Here is a 22,326-nt window from a genome sequence, read left to right as displayed (position 1 = left end):
ATAGAGGCACCAGAAAAGGCTGGCTCAGATACACATCTCTGTACCACCTGACGCTCCCAGTTTTGTTTCCATGCACAGTATTTTTTTTTAGTATTTTCCTCTTAAGCAAGGAGTACAGAAGTATGCACTGCTCTGATTCAAAATTAGCTATACAGCTTCTTACTATAATTTATTTTTCAGAAATTATAAGGAGTAAAAGCTATACTCACTCTTTCCTCTGAATTAAAAAAGGAACAAATAAACACTCATTTCTGCTTAAAATCAAGTAAAAAACATTTTTCTAGTAGCAAAAAAGACCCTTAAACCTTATTTGTTGATAATTTTAACAGGTAACACTTGAAATCTGATAGTCCTTCAGAATTTTGTAGTCTCCCACTTTTGAAAACTTACAAGTTAACAAAATCACAAATTCAAAAGTTCTGCCCTTCCAACCATTAAAGCCCAGGAGAGATTAAAAATCCTCAGAAAACAACACATTTTTGTGCACCACACCAGAAACTAAGAACATACGAAGCTTTGAGAACCATGGCGTGTAAAATCTACCCTTGGTTACTGTATTTGTAACATGCCCAGAAGCTCCATTAAAGTTTACCAACCAATGTACATAATTTCTGCAGCTCTTTATTCTTCCCAAAATCATTCCACTTTTTCTCTCCTGCCAGAGGTTGCTTATGACAAGCTTTATGATGTTATATAATGGATGTTCTCCATTTTTCCTTCCACTTTATCTTACACTCTTTCTACACTTTGTTGTATTAAACTGCACAGTTAAATTCTCTAGATCAGCATCATTCTCCCTTACACAGGCTTTCAATTCCACACTTTCAACTATTCCTTTCAACATATCCATCTGTATCTTCCACACTTGCTCAGCTTTCTTTATCCTTCAAATCTAAAGGCAGCAAAACATGTCATGAGAGACACATGAGAGTTCTTGGCCTTCATTTTCACCCTGAGGAAAGAGCAGAAGCTATGGTTTCTTTACTGTTCCTTCCTTGAGGGATAAGGAGGGGAAAGGGAAGCAGCAGTCTAAGACAAAGACATAGAAAACACAGCCAACATCTTAACTTTTATTTCAAAAACGAGAGAGAGTTCTGTTATACTCAGAACTTAAGAGCATGTAACTCTTACTAAGCTTTTTCACACCCTACACAAACTCTGCAGTTTTGTTATCTCCATTTTGTCCCTGTTTACCTTATTTTTCAAATCTTTTGAGGCAGGCCCCAACACCATCAAACACTTAAATGCTACTTAAGTTAGCAGTTATGTTTAGATGGTAACCAGGCACAAGATTCAGGTAGCTTCTGGAAATAATAAAAACACTATGAATCACACTGCCGTTCCCCTCAACCCCAAAATGGTCTGCATCACTAAGTCACCCACTCAATTCCATGGTTTCCTACTCTTCCTCACATCTCTAAGTATCCTTCTGCAACCTTTCTTCCACTTCCTTTAACAGAAAATGTCTTGCTTTTATTATAACACTATTTTCTGAAAAGCCTTCCCAAAAGACTGCTTCATTTCTCCACTTCCCAAAAACTAAACAGTGGCCTGATTTTCAGCAGTCATAGGTCCAAACATAATTCATGAAGCACTCAACTTAGATCCCTCAGGATCTTTCCTTCATTCAGAGTTTTCTCCTATATAGTCCTCCTTACATACATTCTGGCATTCTCTGCTGCTGCTCACATGTTCAGATGTGAACCTGTCCCACACCTGCTTCTGGCAGCGTAACTTCACAAAACACGTGGTCTTCCCTTACAGACAGCGACGAAGGCAAGTCACCGCACCCATTCCATCCCTCCTCTCCATGAACAAAGAGAAGCTCTGGATGTTCCATCCCTGGCAGTGTCCAAGAACAGACTGAATGGGGCTTTAAGCAACCTGGTTTAATGGGAGATGTTCCTGCCCATAGCAGGAGAGTTGGAACTGGACAGTATTAAAGACTCCTTCCAACCCAAACCATTCTGTGATTCTATGCAATCTAGTCCTGGCAACCTCTGCTTCCAAAAGAGGTAATTCCATTCTCCGTAAGAAAATAAGGAGCAATAGTTTTATAAATATTCCTTACACAAACAGTGTCACACCAACCAAGACCCACCCCAGCCACCCAAATCTCTTTCTCAAAGCACCATGCACAGCTTTTTAAGTCTGCAAAATGAACATTCACAGAATCAGAGAATACCTCAATGTAAGGGTACAGAAATGGTATAAAAGGTCAAAGAATTCTTTGTTCTGGGTCCCCCTCTGCAGGCACCCAGCTCAAGACCTGCTGCTGTACCACTCCATTAAATTATTTATTTTTACCAATCCAATGCCCGAGTCTCTGCTGCACAAAACTCAAGGTCAAGCTCAAAGCAGGAAGTATGTCCAAGAGTCTGTATGAGCAAGGAGCTGCAAGGGGCACCCATCCATCAGCAGGCTCACTGGACACTCCTGCTGCAAAGGGACTCCAGACCCAGAAGTTAAATACAGTCTTAGGTGGCATGCATGTGACTCCTTGAATGGTGTGAGAATGCTCAAGCAGCAGTTTCTCCTTTAACATGAACAATCATCTATTCCAACCTTTCTTGGCAAAAGCACAGGCTGGACAAGCTGGCTCAGCGCTCTGTCCAGCACCATCTTGCAAGTGTCCAACACTGGAGAATCTACCACTGCCCTGGAAACATTATTCCAATGGCTGACTGCTCTCTCTGTGAGTTTTTATTGTGTTCATTAGGAAGTTAGTCCCCAAGAGTAACTTGTACCCATTAAATCTTGTCTTATCAATGTAACTCCTTGTAAAAATGGAGTTTCCATCTTCTTTGTAGGCACCCTTTAAATACAGGAACATGCTGATAGTATCTCCCCCCAAGCCTTAATTTTTCAAGGCTGAACAAACCAGGATCTCCTAGCCATTCTTCACACTGCAGCTGCTCAGTCCTTTGATATTGTAGCCCTCCTCTGGACCCTCTCCAGCCTGGCCACACCTTTTTTGTTTAGTGGGCACCAAAACTGCACACAAATATTCCAGGTGTAGCCTGCCCAGTGCTGAGTAGAGTGCAATGATTACTCCTTTGTCTTTGTTGGGGATGCCCTTGTTGATGCAATTCAGCCTCTCACTGGATACAGCAACCAACATCCCAGCATCTCCCTTTGCCACAGCAGCACACTGCTCATTTTTATTGGGCCAAATCCACCAGGACTCTCAGGTCCCTTTCCACGGAGTTGCTTCGCAGACTGCACTGCACTCCTGGGTCATGTTCTCCCAGATATGATACCTTACATTTGTCTCTGCTGAACTTTTTAAGGTCTCATCAGCACATTCTTCCAGCCTATCCAGGACTTTCTGCAGGGGAGCTCTCCTTTCTGCAGGTCCACTTCCCCACTCAATTTGGTACCTTCAACAAAATTCATGAGGGTGCACTTCATCCCTCCATGCAGATCACTTAGGACAGTACTGAACAGTGACCCAATATCAATCTCTGGGGACCCCACTTGTGACAGGCAGCCAGTCTAAGAAGGAGCATTTCCCACCCTGCTCTGGGTGCTGCCCATCAGCCAGTTCCCTTGTCTGGAGCACAACACACCAGCTTCTCCAGGAAAAGGCTGTGGGAAACTGCATGGAAAGACCTGAATCTGAGGAAGACAATGCCCACCACTAGTTCCATACACACAAAGCAGGTTACTCTGTGCTAGGAGGCAGTTAGTTTTGCCAAGAATGATTTGCCCTTGGTGAATCTGTGCCAGCTTTTCCCAATCATGTGATTCATCCGACTTGTGACAGCCCCCAGGAGGATTCGTACCATAACTTTCCCTGGGACTGAAGTAAGACTGATGAGCTGATAATTTAGGGCATTCTTGTTTAAACCCTTCTTGAAGATGGGGCAACATGAGCCTTCTCCCAGTGTTCTGGAACATTCCCCAATCCCCATGACTTCTCAAAGATTATGGAGAGCAGCCTCCCAACAGTATCCAGCCAGCTCTCTTAACACCCTCAGATAGCTAATTTGTAGGGGTCAAGTTCCTGTAATAGTTCACACACACCAATAATTCCTTCACTGACAGTAGGTCTGCACATGGAACTGGATTTTTGTTCCCAAGGTCTGGGGCCCAAGAGTGCTGGTAAAGAGAGAAGTGAAAGAAGTGCAGAAAACCTCTGGCTTTTTAGCATTGTTGGCAACTAATTCACCTCTCCTGTTTAACAGACAGCCAGCATTTTCCTCTGTTTGCGCTTGTTGTTTATAATCCTGAAAAATCCTTTCCTGTAGTTTTTGACATCTCCAGCCACTTTCAAGTCCAGCTGAGCTTTTACTTTTCTAACTGCACCTCTGCACGCTCTGGCAATGCCCTTGTAGTTCTCAGTGGGCATTTGCTCATTTTTCCATCCCTGGTACATTCCTCTTTTGGTTTTAAGCAGCCTCAGGAGCTTGCAGTTAAGTCAAGAGGATCTCTTACTCCACCTACTTCCCTTCCATTTAAAGGGGATGGACTGGTTTCATGCTTCCAGAAGAGAAGAAGTTCTGCAAGAACTCCCAGCACTCACTAGCTCCTTTATCCTCCATGGAAGCCTCCCATGGAATCCCTCCCAACTCAGCTCTGAGCTACCAGAAACTAGCTCTTTGAGTTTCTAAAACCTCTTAGTACTAACCTTCAATAGTGGTTATTTAAAACTAGTGAGTTTTCTATTTTTACTAGGTTATTTTTGATCTGAAACAGTTCTCCAGCCTGGTCCATCCCACAGACCAAAAGATGGTTTCACTGAAAGATATGAGAAGCAACAGAGAATACTTAAAATTCTGTTACCTAGAAGAAAAATACCTAAAGTCTTAACTTCAATTCATCATTCTACTCTGTACTCCTGTGCAGGTAAGTTTTTGAATTGTAAGATAATGAAAACACTGCTTAAACACAAAGTTAAAATGGACTAGAGTGGAAACAACAGAAGAATTCCAACAAAAAAAATACATCTCTTGGCTCTGTTCTAAAAGCTGTTGCAATGAATCTCTTGTCTAATGCTACAAACAATATTCTAAAATTGTTCAGAATTTTAAATTCTCAAAACGGAAGCAGAAATTTAATGAAAAGCACATTCACAATTCAGTCTGTTTTAGACTAATAACCAATCAATATTGAGAAGTGAATCATAATCCTCAAATGCCACTGTGAGGAAAGGAAATTACTTAAAGCCATTTTAACAAACAACAATTAATTTAACAACTTACCACAAAAGAAATTCATATGCAGACATACAGTGTTCTATTTGTAATTCATCACACACTTTTAGTCACTCCCTTTACGAAACTGTAAATGAGCTCTTAATTCTACATCTTAATTAAATAAGCTTCTGCCATGAACGCTACACATAGCAAATCCAAGAACCATAAAGGAAGGTAATTTGTTAATACAGCTCTGATGGTGACCCATGCATCCTCTCACACTCCAAAGTAAAAGTACCTGATAAATAATATTCTTCAACTCCCAAATATGCTTAATGGGGGTTTTGTTCATTAACATGGTATTTTAGGTACATAAGGAATACCTTCCTATGATTCTTTAAATAGAAAGAATAGTATTCAGTATCAAGAATAATACCTGAACCACAGAGAAACTTTGACAGAGGCTCATTTTTAGAAATGTACAGTTCAACAGACTTTGTAATGGCCACAAGCGAACTATCAAATGGCCCAATCTACTTGTGAGGGTATCAGTAGAACTCATCTTGAAAACAAGCTTTGAACAGACCCACATTTAACCAGGCCAGTCTTGTAAAGAGCCCGTCCACAGAGGAATTACTCTACTATGGCTATTTCCTTAGTCTGCTTATCCATAAAGCGGAAACGTAATAAATATTTAAGTATTTTCTCTTGCTTTACTGAACTTCCTTCATCCAACAAACTCAGATCAAACTATATTAAACACAATTCCTTTCTTTCTTCACACCAAAAACGTTCTGTAAGGTACTAAGGTTATCCTCTTATATGCACCTATACAAATCCTGGCAGCCTACGCAGAGCTCCATACAAGACTCACTTATTTCAATTCTGTCTGGTTTTAACTACAAATAAGCATTCTGCAAGATTAACATTGCTAACATTTTCTACAAAGAGTCAACTGGTCTCTATAATGACACATCAAGTTTAATAAGCATCACTTCAATGTTTAATTGTGAAAACTAATTACTCAAACCTTAGGCTTCAAGTACCACAGCTGCAGGACTTCACCAAAAGGAGTTAAAACAAAAAGTAACTTACATGAGTTTTTAATGTAAAATACAAGGCAGGTGTGACACTAAAGGACTGAAGCTGCATCCGTGTACCTATCTGCATTCAGGATCAGCAGGACAATGGTTTGCCTCCTAGAATTACCTGATCCAATACTAAAACCTGCCACCCATCTCAGTGCTGCACTCACACTCACAGCCCATCCCTTAATTCATTTCTGCTGAAGCTCATCCAGGCCCTTTAAGCAGTAACTAGTTTTTACACAGCTATTTAAGTATTCTCCAACTACAAATATACACATTTCCTTCCCTTTCAGACTGTTGAGGATACAGCAGAATCATTCCCATTATCCAAAAATTTTACTAGGTGAGGACCAAGAAGAACTACTTTTGTTCTGTAATCCGAGAATGACCTTAAGTTTAACTGATGAATCTGTAAGGCTGGAAACCAGAACTTAATTTCTCAACAGAACATGAGTTTGCCTAATTGTCAGGGGGATAAAGAAAAACAGTGGGCCATGGCATATAATTATGGTACTGGAAAGTCTTGTGACAAGTGTTAATCAGGAAAAAGTCACTTTATAGCCATAAACATTTTCCATGACACTCTTCAATTTCGTATCGTCTCACTAATATAATGAAAACAAATGTTTCTACACGCACCAAGTTATCCAAGCATGAAGCATCTACTCTTTTCTAAAACGGTGTAACAGACATATGGCATAGCTTTTAGAAGATGCTTTCAACACTTACTTCAGATGGTATCAACATTTGCAGATAGTTTTACCTCTATAATTACCAAGTCCACTCAACCCACTACGGTGAACAAACAGCTATGCAGGCTGGCAAGAGGCACAGATCCATGCTGAAAGCACACCTGAATAATACCATGCACAGACAAAGCTTTACTCTGTCTATTCCTTCTTCACACACTGTACTTGGATTCACCCAGAGAGAAATTTGAAAGCTAGAGGCCATGGTTATCGCGATGCACAAAAGGATCAATGGTTAAATTACCGGAATGGAATGAAAACAGTTGTGTCCCACACTTGCCACAGTTTTTCTTCACACTTTCGGAATTTAAATAATTTATCAGAACTTCTCTTCCTCGGCTGCTAAAATACAGCACTATTTCCCTCTCTCCTCCATCCTGAACCACTGCCCACCTTGGCTGTTTGATTATTAAAGTCTGTAGGGCATGAATTACCTTAACTTGATGAACATGTACCACTTAGAAAAATGGACCACTTCAGCCTTCAGACTAGTAGAGCAATACTTAAAAGCTATAATATGTAACATGCAATCAACAAAAAAAAAATTCTTACATTATATTCCCTATTAATAGTCTCTTGATAGTGAATATAAAGCTTGCTGAAATGCAAATGCCAACACACCAAGTGCCCTGCAATCCTAACTACATCTCTACAAAAGCACGTTGTCTGTGGACATGAGATCCATCCTTCTCTCTTCATTAACACATTAAAATGACAAGTGCAATGTTTCTGACTTCATCAATTTTCTTGCCTTCAAAAAGTAGTACCAACACTGTACTTTACACTTAAAGAACAGTCAAAACATTCAGGAATACATGTTTAGAGCAATAAAATCCCACTATTTTAAGAAAAAAAAAAAAAGCCTCAACCACTAGTTGTGAAAGTATCAAAACATGCTAAGCATTTCATACTTACAGTACTGTGTAATGTCCATTTAAAACAAAGCTGGTTTTAACACCAGATGAAGTACAAATACTGCAAACCTATAACCAAGTTTAAAGTACCAGGATACACAACCATTACATACACTATGGCTGTAATTACCAAGTACAAACATGGTACAACCATGAACTACAGAATGCGTCACCCATTACACCTTAACTGGATCCTAAAAAGCTGCACCCTATTAACACAAAGGCCAAACTGCATACAGAAAAACCACTGATCTTTCAAAAATCTATGGCTCAGTTAAAATTCTCCAATAAACACACTTTAAAGTGACACCTTCAAAAAAGGCTAGGAAACCGGTTCCACCCATGACACAATTTACAAAATTTTTATCCAAGTTCAACTTGCTCCACAGGACAGACAGTACAGTAGACAATAAACAATAGGGAATGCACAATATATTAAAAAAAACCCAACAAACCAAACATAAAGGAACAACTCAAACATAAATTTACAGAAATTAAGAGAGGCTGCCCACTTCCTGGAATGCCTTACAAATGTCTCCTGGTACCAATTCCCAGTTTCTCAATTCCCAGTACTGCCATTATGTAAGGCAAACACTCTTAATTCTTTTTCAAGCAGTATTTCTTTGTTTTGATGAAAATAAATCAAGCCAAAATGTTTCCAAAGTTATTAAAAAAGAAACAAAACCACTTTACTACACTGAGACTAACCTGCTAAAATGTTTTCCTGCATAATTATTTTTCAAGCCATTTGTTACAAATGAAACTGAGAATATTTAATTATGGATTAGTAGGAAATTAACGTTAACATCAACACCAAAAGGACAAAATCAACATATACGAATTCACACTGTCCAAAACTACTTTTAAACAAGCAATACCTACAATTGTAAGAAAAATGAAAGAATATTGTCACTGTGCACTGAATTTGTAAGCTTCATAAAAGCACAGATAAGCACATTGTTAATTTTGTCAACACATGTGGCCTTTACACAAAGGAAATACCATTTTAAAAATCAGCTGGAAAACAAAAGGGCCGCAAAACCAAGAGAGACTAAACACAGACTAAACATGGCTTATTGTGTGGAACTACTTCATCTCTCTAAATCGACTTCAACATCAATACTTTTAAATGGAAATATGCTTCAGATTTTGTCCACAGGATATGACAAACTGATTAAACTCAATGAATAGGAATTAACAAGCATCTTATACCCAATAATACATCGGACCAGCTACATCAACCTACATCTGTACAGATGCCAATTACAGCTTATGAAACGATGGTTTGTCACTGCAATCAAGTCAACTTTGGCTAAACACTGGAAACATAATCAAAAACAAAAAAAAAAAAAAAAAAAAAGGAAGAAAGAAAATGAAGGAAGAAAGAGAAAGGAAATGCTTTGCAATTCGCTTCCAATACAATGGATATCCTCGCCCTCCCTCCCACCCCCCCAAGTAATCTTTAAGCTTCACCTCCTGCCAGAATGTCTTCCTGGGAGAAAGAGACATCAAGACAGCAGCAGGGTTTTTGTTTTGGTCTTTTTTTACTCTTCACGTTAACGTTCTTGTCAACTACAGAAGCGTAACAGTGGGCACTTTCTCCTACACAAGACTGACTACGTTGGGTTTCCAGCATTTCAACCAGTTTGAAAGGTGATCTCTCAATTTCCCTCCCCTCTTCCCCAAAACCACACTAACTGCAAACTGTGATTTTCAAGCTCCTTTTTTCTGCAAAATAAACAAAATTTTTGGCAACAGAAAATTCCATTCCTTTGTCACACATACTCACAGCATGTACACCATTACAGGAAAGTTTCTTTTGGCTTATCACGTATCCAGTACATGGGGCAACATTACAATATTCCTGATCCTTAATATATACCTTCAATAATTCATAACATTGTACAGAAATCATGTCTTATCTTCCCTTTTGATTTGCTACACCCAGCAGCAGGGCTCAGCTTGGTTCACAATACTACAGCCCATACATCCTACAAAGCAAAACTGCCAAAAACGGGGGACTGCAGACCTGGAGCATGAATGGAACCCACAATGAAATTAAAGCTCTAGACACAAAGCTTCCTCCATCCCTCAAAGAGATCCCAGTTTTCTTAAATCCTGTCAGGGTGTGGCTTCATTAAACCAAACTTCCCACTGCAAAGGCCTCCTGCAATCCCCTCCAAGCTGATGCACACCTCAGTGAACCCCACCAAAAATAATAGTGTCTTCTCGCACCCAGGCATCAAATTTAAGCCCACAGACTCCTGCTGCACAGGTACCCAGGCAGGGAACAGAGCTGTTCCCCAAACACTTACAACCCAGGGCATCCCATCAGTCTCCCCAGACAAGTACCCTGCTCCTGCCACCTCAACCACAGGTAACCAGGGAGTGCTGCCAGACCCCACAGAGCACTCACTGCTACAGCCTGGAAGCCTCTGGAAAAGGTTCAATAGCGGGTGTGCTCCTCTTGCATCGAGGGGAGCACTGATAAATTTCTGCCTTTGTGAAGGATTCCTCTGGAAACATGACTCAATGGTTTTCCTTACCTGCTACGCTTGCACATAAATCTCACACAGTAACGCGCTGCCTTGTAGATTCTTAAATCAGTCAGTCAGGATTTCATAATTATGGAGTCTAGGGTCTTTGTTAGCTGTTGTTGCTCCATACACAAAAGGAAACATTTTGTTGCTATCACTGTAAAACCGATTAATTAACTGCACGTATATTCGGACGCAGTTTCTACAATAAAAATAACTGCTACACTGAATTAAAGTGGTCTGCTAGATTAATTGTTCTAAAGCTTTCAATAGATCATAAATTGCATGAAGCTTCAAACACACAGAAAAGGAATGAAGCAGAAAATACCTTAAAAATAGCAACTTCTTAACGGTAACAGAAACACAAGCACGTTCCCTCAAAGTAAAAAGCACAAACAAAACCGAAACTGGTTCAAGCCAAGAAATTCCTCTTAACATCTCTGCACCGAACAGTAACGTTTTAATCCCTCTACTTCCTTAAATAATCTACCTTTCTCAAAAACAAGTTTTACAAAGAACATGCTTTGTGAGTTACTGTGCAATTCATAACTGTACAAAACATCATCCAAAAACTGAAGTGAAATAGCAAAATATTTGGTTTGCTAGGGGGTTTTTTTAGTATTCACTGCATGGATTTGCAGCTTAACACAGTAAAAGAACATACAATGGTATTTCTGGAAACGTGTTTTAAAACTATCAAAACGCCCCACAACTTCAGATTGTATATACTAAAATTACAATTGACTGGCATTAAAAAAAAAAGCATTATACATAAGAAAGGCACAAAACTCAACTAATAGGCTGAATTGCTTCTTGCATCACTTAATTTTACAGTACGCAAAATAAAACTTAACCCAGGGATTTTATGCGACACACAATCTAATGAGATACGAAGCTTTTATTTTCTATCTGGCATCCTTAAGCTCTATCCCATACAGGATTCGGTCTAATATTTCCGATAGCCTCAGCAGTATTCACAGAGCAGACACGAGTTCTGGTTCACCAACAGTTAATGTACATTATTTAACTGTTTGACATGTCACTCCCCTACCTTTTTGATTAATGGGAAGAAGTGCTCTTATAAATAACTCTGAAAATCGAAAGGAAACCACGAGACTTTTTTTTTTTTAATATAAGCACAAAGGAAAGTGTACTTGCTTTTCCTTCCATCCCTCCCCCCTCCCCCCACGTCCTGACATTGAGCTTTTCCAATCCTGCCAGAAATAAACACCCAAACACAAGCAAAGGCCTAGGCTATCCAACTCGACATGCTTTGGAGTCAAATCTTCAGATCAACCAAAACCAGCAACAGAAAAAAAAATTCTCCACGATACAACCCGGGCACAACAATGGGATGAGCAGTGTCAAACGACAGGCTACTGACAGGAACAAGCCAGGAAGCAGGAACCAGAGGAGCACTGTCCCCTTTGCTTCAGCTGTGTAGCATTTTAAAAACAGTTCCACTTATTCTGTTACCCGAATGTTTCCCTGGCGTTTGGTGTTTAAGCACAGCTGGCAGACACTCGGCCCGCACAGCCTTTGTCAGCAGCTCACGGATGGGCAGCAGAACGTGCTACAGGTTGATAAGGAGGGCACCGGCTCTGCAAAGCAGCAGGAAAGCGCCCAGAAAGAACTTGGGATGCGCAGGAGAGTTTCCCTCAGCCTTCACCGGGGGCTCCACGCTCCCCATATTCGCTCCCGGTGTTTGTTTCGTGTTTACCTCCCCCCCCTTCTCTTTCTCCTCCCTGTCCGGCCATCTTGGGCCGACAGGAGCAGCCATTACTTAACTAAATGACAGGGCCAACAACTTTCCACAGAGACAAACACCTCTCTCCAGACACCGGGCCGGGCAGCTGCAGCCCGCGGGACGCCCCGCTGCCTGTCAAGCCGGGACGGCGGGCGGGACGCGGGGCTCGGCGAGGACCGGGCACGCTAGATGGAGGCAGCGGGGCCCGCAGAGTAAACAAGTCACTCTGACGGGCTCCTAGAGCCGCTCAGCGCCGCACCCGCCCCGGCCCGGACCCCGCGCTCCCTGCGGGCTCCGGCCCCGGCTCCGCTCCCGGCGGCTGGGGGCGAAAATCACGAGGGAGGGTCCGGGGAGCGGCAACGTCAGCAGCGCCGAGCGCGCCCTCCCTCCCTCGCTCTCCCCCGCTGCCGCCGCCGCCGCCTCCTCCTCCTCGTCCTCCGCCTTCCCCCCCACCCCCCCCCCCCCCCTCCGCCCCCGGTCCCCCTCCCCCGGCCCGTCCGCTCCCGGCCCCGGGCTCCGCCACTTTCCCGTCCTGGGGCTGGACAGGCACTCGCATGGCCACGCTCCCCTCGTCCCGCTCGGGGAGAATGGCGGGGGGCGTTAAAAGGAAAGGGGCAAAGGAGGCAGCAACGCGCAAAGACCCCGCGGAGGTGGCGGTGCCCCTCGCACACCCCTTGCACACACTCACCGTGCGGGCCCGGGGGTCCCGAGGGAAGGGGCGGCGGGGCCGCCTCGCTCCCCATCCCCCGTTTCTCTCCCCCCTCCCCCCCATCCCCGCTCCACATCCACCCTCGCGCTTACCTTTAACAGCAAGGCCTTCGTTCTGGCGCCATCTTCATGAAGCCTCAGAAATCCGAAGAGCCGGCTGCGAGGAGGGGAGCGGGCGGGAGGGAGGGGAGAGAGAGGCACCGGCGTTAGCGAGAGTCAGCGCGGCGGGCGGGCGAGGGCAGAGCGCGGCCCGGGAGCGGCGGCGCACGGGGAGCCGCGGGCAGGGGAGCGGGGGGACACGGAGGGAGCGCGGGCCGAGCCGGGACACGGAGGCGGCCGGGGCGCAGTGGGGAGCGGGTACCTGTCGAGGCCGGATAGGGCTTCTCTCTCCTGGGCTGTCAAGCTGGCGAAGTCCTCCTCGCTCTGGCCGCTCGCTTTCCCCGCCGCCATTTTCTTTTCCTCATCACCGAAAGGAGCAGCAGAGGCGGCGGCGGCGAGCGACACTCCGCACGATTTCATGGAAACGCAGCGTAATTAACTCGCGGATCGCACCCCCCCCTCCCTGCGCGCCCCCAACACCCCCCAGCGCCGGGCGGGGCGGGGTGCCCGACACACACACACACCACAACTTTTATTACAACAACAACAGCCGGCAGGGAGGGGGAGGGAGGGAGGGGAGGGGAGGGGAGAGGGAGGGAGGGAGGCGGGGGGAAGCCCCGCTGCTCGGAGGAGGGAGGGAGGGAAGGAGGGGGGAGGGAGCCCCAGCGCTGGAGACTCGGGGGAGGAGGAGGAGGAGGTGGCGGCTGCGGATGGCGGCGGAGCGGTGTTTACATCGCCGCTCGCCGCCAGCGGCGCGGGGAGCCGGGGTGTCGGGGAGCCGGGGGAACCCTCCTCGCCCGCCCCGCGGCTCGGGGTGTGTTTTGCCGCCCGTACAAACTTCCCCGGAGCCGCTGCCCAAAGTTGTTGTAATTGTGTCACACCGCGGACCCCGCGCGCCGCCACCGCGACCCCCCCGTCCCGCCCCGCCCGCCCGCGTCCGCGCAGCCAATCAGCGCCGCCGCCGCGCCCCACGTGACCTTTGTTGACTTACGTCAGTCATTGCGCTCCGCCGCCGCTGCGCTCCGGTTTGGTTGGCCCTCGCTGCCCGCCTCCCCCGCCGGCCTCACACCATTGGTCGGTAGGTGAGCAAGGGGGTGGGGTTTCGGAGAGCCACCGTTTGTGATAGGTCAAGGGGGCCGTCAGTCACACGAGCTTTTCGATTAGCGAGCACCAGCAGGCTGGAATGCGCCTTTAAAAGGGGACGGGGGGGGATGTCGGGAGTGGCGGGCGCTGGGGTGGGAGGAGGAGGAACGAAGGAGGGCTGTGCTCACGGGTGGAGTTGCGTAACGGGGGCTCCGGGCTGGAGGAGTGGACGCCGCTGAGGAAGGTGCCATGTCCCACCGGCGGGAGGCAGTAGGCACCCTCATACCCCCCCCTCCCCGCCCTGCCTCGGGCGTGGCGCTCTTGGCGCAAGCGGAAAATAAAGGCTTCCCCGAGCGGGGACAGGGCAGAATGGGGCTGCGAGGGGGGATGCCTGGACGGCGGGTAACGCTCATGCGGAAGGGCGGGGGCTACCCCCGCCGTTGGTTTCGCCCACGCGCCCCCGCCTCCCCCGGGAGCCCGTGACAGGTGGAGCGGCCCCCGCCGGCGCGCGCGCCCCCGCGGCTGTCACGTGGCGCGGGCCGCCGCGCGCGCTTCGCGTGAGACGCGCGGGAAGTCTCGCGATGCCTCGGGGGCCTCAGGGCGTGAGGGTGGGGAAGGCCCGGCCCGGCCCCGGCTGGAGCGGTGGGAAAATCGCGAAGGATGGAAATGGCAACACCTGGGAATTTGCGCTTCTGGAGACGCCTCGCGTGTGAGTAAAGCTCTGAATTTCTTCAGGCGCGGAAAGGAAAGGGGGTTTGCTGCTTGCTTCCCCCGCTTCATATGGCTTAGCGCTGCTCCAGCCCGACTTGCAGATGAAGCGTTACCTGAGCATCATACAATGCCTTTAGGGACCTAAAAGATCGTCTCATTCCAATCCCCTGCCGTGGACAGGGACACTTTCCCCTAGACCAGGTTGGTCAGAGTCCCATCCAACCTGGTACTGAACACTTCCAGGGATGGGACATCCACGCCTGTTCCTGTGCCTCCACCCCATCCTTGGGTTCCTTGATTCCTCCACTCTTCCCAGCTCAACCTGGAACCCGGGGACCATGTTTCGCTTTAGAGTACCACACAGCCAGGAGGCTTTAGGGTTTTTTATGGAAGATGTTTGCAAATCATTCGATCTTGGCTCTGCTGTGGTGTGTACGAGAAGGTGAGTCCTGCTTCAGGTGTGTGAGGGCACAGCTCATCCCCATTTTACTGGAAATGGATCAGAACAGCCTTCTGTAACAGCACTGCATCACTTTTCTGGTACCTGGCTGAAGCTTCACGTCTGGGTTGGCTTTTCCCAGTTGAATTTCTTGTTTGATGATTGCCAGGTGCTCTAAAGCAAAAGGAAAGCCATTAGCTGCCTTTGAGAATCAGGTCAACAAGGTAAAAGAGCAGCCTATGCAGGGGCTGCTGCCGCTTGCTGGTTCTCCTTTAATTGCTACTCTCCAATTGTGTGCTTATGACACTGAAGCATATTTCTGCCTAAGTGTTAAACTAACACGTGTCAGTGATGTTTTTCAGGTGGATCCTCACATGTTTTTTGATCCTGATGGTGCAGAGACCTTGCCAGGATCGGAGACCTGGTCAAGACAAAATCTTAAAATAATGCAAATGAAGACTCATAGTAATGTGTCCATGCTCCTCTTAAAAGCAGACTTGTAGTGTAGCTCTGCTTTCTGATGCAAATCCAGGAAGAACAGAAAAAAAACCACCTGAGTTTGATGATGTTGCATTTCTTCCTAAAACAGCAGCCAGTTTAAGAGTATTGGTATAAGAGACAGGCATTTGTGTTTAAAGGACTTACAAGTTTGGAGTCCAGATAAAGGCCAAGTTATTTTTGGTTCTGGGAATGGGCAATGGTCTGTTAATAGTGGAAAAAGAGCTATGATCAAACATCTGTGTTCGTCTCTATTGTCCATGGCTTCTCTGTCATGGATTTGCTCAGCAGAGTTTCCTCAGGTGCCCAAATCAGTGCCAAGAGCCTGACTGGTTGGGAATGTGCCATAAATACAGGATTTCAATGCAGATTGTTTTTGAGGATCTTGACTCCCAGGTTAAAGTTTTCATTTTGCAGTATCCTGAGTATAAATCAGCAGAAAGGAAAGTAGGCAAAACCATTTCTCAGTGGAAGGAAGCATTTCTCTTGCTAAACTACAGGGCAAATCAGGAAACTGTAGAAGCAGAGAGTCCTTGTCCAGCTGAAACTTGTGTGTACCTGAAGTCACAACAACTGAGTTACTTCCCAAGTACTGTCAGTGCCACTCTTAATCCCCTATACCCTTCCTAAATTGATACGATTGAATTTCCAGGTGCCTTTATTCATTCGTTTGTTTATTTCTTTGCTGTCACTTCCAAGTCAGGTTGCAAATTTGAAGGAGCAGTAGATCAGTCCCTGTTGGATACAATTGAAATCTCATAGTCTTCTGTAATCCAGACATACTTTGTAGTCCCCTGCAGCAAGCTTCATCCCTGGTAAAACAATGGTGCTTGAAGCTGGGTATATCAATTCAAACTGGGTTTTTATTCCTGCTTTTTGAAGTTCTGGGCAGCTGCAAGCCTTGACCTGTTAAGCAAGTGAGGGCAGTGGTCATCTCCTTACCCAAGAAGCTCAGGAGCCACATGTGATCTCTACTGACACTGCTGTTTAACAAAGGATTTTGAGGTGTGGAGTCAACGTTATGCTCCCAATAGCTCAGGAGACCTCTGACCATGAGGCAAATCCTTTTGCAGTAGAGCAGGCAAAATGTGACGAGACAATCTTTGATTCATGTGACAAGGTGCACATAGTGAAAAGACAGCAAAGAGAAAAGCAGGCTGACCTACAGAACCCACAGGATGCTATTTTGTGTCCTACAAACATAAATCTAACACTTGCATTGTTGCCATCTAGCCAAATTTTAGTTGACCTGCCTGAAATACATGGCTATTTGGCATGTAAGGGAAAGCAGCATAAACTAGTGAAGCCTGGCAATAGTTAGTCAGGGAGAAAGCAGTTTCATTAACCTTTTTATTTTTCTGCATTTGTTTTCCCTACTGTTGTTTTCTTCATTTTCTCTGAGGTAAAAGAAGAAAAGCTTAAATTACTAAACTGTTTTCTTGATATTTGGAACAAAAATTCCTGTGGTGCTTCATTTTTGTACTTTAGCAGTGGCTTCTCTACTGTCCAGAGGTTCATAGTAAAATGACCTGCAATTTTCATGTTCCCTGTACTACCCACATTAAAGTTCTGATGAGTCTTGTGTGATGTTTTATGTTTTGACAGCATATGGTGGTCAAGAAAGTGGGAAAGCTGATCTAAACTCCAAGGTTTTGGGATGTTTTGTTTGGGTTTCCCCCCCCCCAAAAAAAAAGGCAAATGCTTTTGCTAGCAATAAGGAAAATCAATACATGGGTAGGAGAATTATTGAAAATAGGAAAAAAGTCATCCTGATACTGTTTCACTATGTTGATGAAAAAATTGCTCTTTAACCTCAGAAATACTTTACTAACTTTTGGTAGTAAGGGGAGTAAAAGTGAACTGGTCTAGGAAATGCCTTGTTATAAAAAAAAATACTTGTTTTTTATAATGAAAGTTTTAAAAACAAGGCTAAATGCTTTGGGTGTTGACCTTAATTATTATTGTACTGTCTTGAATCATGTAGTCATTTTTGTCTATTGCCCTCTGTGTCCTTGGTTAGCACGACTTTAAAACCTGGGTTGTCTTTGAAAGGCTTAATGCTGGAATTCATTTGGGATTTAAGTGGTAATTCATGGTCATAAGAAGTCCATGCAGTCACCAGGTAAGCAGTAATGTCCATTCCTGCGCAGCAACATGTCAGCAATTCATTCTACTACATGGAAAAGCACGAATTTGTATCATGACCTTAACTGTATCCTGAGCTGTTTTCATGAAATTCAGAAAGCAGCGGGTTTTTGGGTTTTCTGTAGATTTGCTGTGTAGGAGACCAGTTCTCTGCATGCCAGCATGAACAGTGACTGTTTGCTGAAGCTCTACCAGTAGAAGAAACGACTGCTAGAAGAGCTCTATCCTATTTTTGCAGTATATAGATCTATGTTATACTGACAGTTTCTGCTGACATGGAGAAATAAATAATGTGAAAAATTATACTTGTCCAGGAAGTCATTCCTTTACAGTGCTTCTGGTGGTAGATTCTTGGATCTTCTTTTCAATTGTGCCTGTGCCTCCCACCTCCAGCACTTTTGGTTGTGTCTTTGGTGTGTTTTCCAAAAGTGGGAATGTTTTCATTTGTGGTTGTAGTTTCAGCAAGTAAGTAGGTGAATGTCTGCCCTCCCTGTAGGTAGGAACTGGATGTGGCAGCTTATGACTTGCCACCTTCCAGAGAAATCACGTGTTTGACAGGAAATGATCCTGAAGGATCTCCAGTCTAGAGAAACTGAGATTTCTTGCATTTGTTTCTATGCAGGAATTTGATTGTGTCTGTTGAGAAGATGATAAAATACCGTGCTTGTATTTGTCTTCAGATTGACGGTTGTAACTCAATACATTTGCCAAATGCTGTAAAGAAGAGGTGGTTTTATGTGTATTGACTTAACATTAGTTGCTGAGCTGATACCTTTGTAGCCTACTGGTTTTCTGGCTTGGAAGTAAAAAAACAAGTAAATCACATTTCTAAACCAGCTCTGAGCAAAATGATGTGGGGTTTTGTGTAAACATTTGAAAAGATCCAATCCTGATGCTCGGCAAACCAGGTGAATGGATAACTTTTGTGAGTCCTGGAACAGAATCCAATATTATCCAAAACACTTTATTATCTGGTATTTTTGTTTTTCTCCTAGAGCAGAGGATGTCACATGCTCTTACTGGATTTAATTTAGTGTTTCATATTCAAATCTTTTTGAGAAAGTATCTGGGAATTACTTACTTTAACAACCTCAGCTGTTTAAATGCTGCTTTTTTAATACTTTTGTGGATGTCTAAAAGGACAAAATCTTCAATTACTAATCTAAAACACTATTTTGGTTGTAGTCTCTCTTTTGTGTCCATTTCCTACATCAGCCACTTCTTAAATCAGGTATTTTGCACAGGTGATGGTGGATACTAAATCTTGTACTGGTGCACAGATGAGAGTTTTAAGGGTGCAAACAGCAGAAGCAGCTTTGGGACATTGGGTGTGGCAGAGTCAAAGCCTTGGCTCAAGAAGCTCCATCTTGCACTTACTGAACACAAACCATGACAATTCTCCATCCTTGTCTAAGCACAGTTCAGGATTCCCTTGCAGCAATGGGTGAGTCAGGGCATTTCAAATGAAATAAAACATCATGCTTAAATCTGAAGACTTAGTTGCTGTAGGACAACTCTCTTATATTTTTTAATGTTCCCAAAATGAGGTGGCATCCTGTTAACTCAATGTATAGGACACAATTGAGTATGAAACAGGGTTGTACTCAAAGCATGAAAATGTGTTCATTGTATGTAACTGGGAAACACCAAACTGAAATTTGCTTTTTTTTTTTTTTTTTTTTTTTTTGCTTTCTGTTTTTTTTTTTTTTTTTAAGTTTGTTATTATCAAGAGGCAGATTATGTTTAGAATTTCTCTAGGGGTTTGTGCTCCACTGTGTGTTCTGTATGTCACTAAGAGTTGGATCAGGCCTCTCACAGAGCTAGACCACCAGGATGGTGTGAGGAAGATGAGTAGTTTCTACAATCAGCTTGACATTCATAAAACCAAAAGCTAACCCTGCCTTTAAGTACATTTTTCGTTGCTTCCCCCTTCAGCTGCACTTCAGTGAGACAGGAACTCCCTAGGAATGGCTGGGAGAATTTCCCATCTTACAGTTTCTCAAGATACGGTTTGGTTTCTGTTTGGAAGTTTGCAGCTGTGTATTTGTATAAATACACTCAGTGCTACTGAAGTCAGTTTGTGGGTTCTTCTCTAACGGTGTTTTGGTTTGGCTTGTCTGTAAATGAGTCCTGTGGTGGTTTACTCCTGTGAAGAAAGTTAAAACAGTGTTTTTCTCCATGGATATATAATCCCAAACTGAAAGCTGAGTGAGAAGAAGGAAATTGCCATTGGTCTCAATGGGACAAAAGTTTCTTGGGAAATGGGGCAGCAAAGGGAAGCTTCACTGAGAATCTGCAATGTTTTCCAAAGCCTTGATATCCTTAACTTGATTCTTTTTCTGCCACGAGTGGATACACAAAATTTCACTGTAAATTGTGAATTCAAATCTTCATATAACAAAATAGTTGTCCAGTGGCTTCTTGGTATCAGTGAGAAGAAAGTTTCTCTAATATTCCTTCCTCTCAGTCAAAAATATCCACATCCTTTGATGAATTCAGATACTTACATGTAGTTAATCGAAGTTACTGGAGTCTGGACTAGAGACCATGAAAGTAATGATGCAATTGGCACTATTTTAAAGACATAAAAGTTTGAAAGTGCATGGATGCATTTCTTCCCAAGGGTAATCTATATAAAAAAGGACCAGAATATAATCTTAAGACATTTACATTGCTCCTGTTCAGGTTATAGTTGTTTCTTATACAAAAAAGAGGACAAATGTGTGATTTTTAAATACTTTTGTTGTCGATCATGTAATTGGGGTTTTTTTAGTAAGTGATTGGTTTTGTTTTTATTACATAATCCTTCAGTGCAGGCACATTTCTAGTGAATAATCCCACCATCCCAAGGACCTGAACCTGCAGGTTCTGGAATACCTTCTGAAGAGACTTTCTGCTCAGTGGAGAAAAAGTCCCACATCTAATGGATCACTCCAGATAAGATTACAAAATTCAAATGCTTATCAGAGTTCCTTTATTCAGGAAATTGGGCAAGACACAGGATTTCTTGCAAATTCAGTGTTGTTCCTGGTTTCTGTTACATCAACGCATGCTAAACAAGACACCCTGCACTATTTATGCTTCTGTCTCTCTGAAAACATAACCGAATACAATATATATGATTAGTGAAGAACAACACAGCTACTGTTAAGCCACTTTTATGAATCAACTGAATTTTTTCATATCTATGCAGGGTTATTAATTTAGCAATGTAAGTGCTTCTTGTCAGTGGTCTGCAAAAAACACATGGGAAATAGGAGGATCGCAGTTTCTATCTCCCAGGTGGAGAGGTTTGGTTCCAAACCCTGCCATGGGTGGGTCATTTGGTGCTGTACAAGAACGGGAGATCCCAGCAGCAGCTGCTTAGTGCCCAGCAATGGGACAGGAGGAATGGGCAGAAACTGAGGCCCAGGAAGTTCCACCTGGACATGAGGAAAAATTTCTTTCCTGTGCAGTGACCGAGCACTGAACAGATTGCCCAGAGAGGGTGTGGAGTCTCCCTCACTCTGGACACAATCCTGTGCCGTGTGCTCTGATGCAGGATGACCCTGCTTGACCAGGGAGGTGGGACCAGATGACCCATGGTGGTCCCCTCCAGCCTGACCCATCCTGTGATTCTGTGAATGAAGAGGAGAGGAGAGAGGAAAGTGTATAAGGTTTGACCACTGGTTGAACAGAGACCTTTTCTTTAGCCAACTTCTTGACCAGTCACTTATTCCAGCTCTTCTCTCTGTCCTTGCAGTTTTCTACTAAATGTGTAGAACATGAATGTTCTGTTAAAATGACAGTGTCTGGCAAAAAGCAGAAATGATCACATGGTTTGGGGTTGGTTTGGTTTTTTCCCCCAGTCTTGGCCAAACAAATGACTGTGTCAGCACTTTGTCAAAAATGAAACAGCTGGGTAACCAAAATGATGGTGCCTCAGAAGGGGTCACATGGCATCGATATGGGAAAGGCAACCCCTGCTTCTGACAGAGTCCCCTCCCAGCCACTGTTACCAACCCTGTGCCATCCCTCAGCAATACTGATTTAACTGTTTGCAAACCATGCTGGAAACTGGGGCAAAGTCATTGTAACAACCTCGATTAAAAAAAGTTAAACCAGCTTCCACCCCCCCCAAAAAAAACCCAAACCAACCAACCAAAAAACCTCACAACACATAAAACCCTAGAAATTTCCAGAGGGGAGGTGAAAGCCACTTCCAGACAACTTTTATCGTCATTATTCCTGTGCAATATTGTGTGACACACTGAAAAATATTTAAGAATAACATCAATTTAATGTGAAATTAAATGCCAGAACGGATGATACAGTGGTTGCATTATTGAGTAGCATACTGAATTCAATTAAATCTTGTCTTGTTAATAAATCTTGCATCATTGCTGACAGCTGCTGTGAAGAATCCTGAGATTGTTTTGTAAGGACATTCAGCCTGTTCCTAGCAGTGCCTGAGGAGCTGGTGGACGGCTG

At 44.0% G+C, this 22,326-nt stretch overlaps 2 protein-coding genes across 9 annotated transcripts in view; one reads left to right on the top strand and one right to left on the bottom strand.

The window, feature by feature from the left end:
- Positions 1-13,863, bottom strand: part of KDM6A (lysine demethylase 6A) — a 151,722-nt gene extending 137,859 nt beyond the window's left edge. For all 8 annotated transcript variants that reach the window (XM_082278261.1, XM_082278262.1, XM_082278264.1 and 5 more), the window contains exons 1-2: positions 13,243-13,863; positions 12,975-13,038 (exon numbers count right to left, since the gene is read on the bottom strand). In XM_082278261.1, the coding sequence (XP_082134387.1) occupies positions 12,975-13,038; positions 13,243-13,400 (222 nt within the window). In that variant the 5' untranslated portion in view covers positions 13,401-13,863. The remainder of the gene's footprint in view (positions 1-12,974; positions 13,039-13,242) is intronic.
- An 817-nt stretch (positions 13,864-14,680) lies between these two features.
- FUNDC1 (FUN14 domain containing 1) overlaps positions 14,681-22,326 on the top strand; it is a 45,956-nt gene continuing 38,310 nt past the window's right edge. Inside the window, exon 1 of the mRNA XM_082279497.1 lies at positions 14,681-14,772. Within this exon, the coding sequence (XP_082135623.1) occupies positions 14,724-14,772 (49 nt within the window). The 5' untranslated portion in view covers positions 14,681-14,723. The remainder of the gene's footprint in view (positions 14,773-22,326) is intronic.

The sequence above is a fragment of the Coloeus monedula genome, assembly GCF_965178545.1.
Source record: "Coloeus monedula genome assembly, chromosome: 3".
NCBI lineage: Eukaryota > Metazoa > Chordata > Aves > Passeriformes > Corvidae > Coloeus > Coloeus monedula.
Note: the sequence above shows the minus strand (reverse complement) of the source record. Positions and strands in the feature narration are given on the sequence as shown.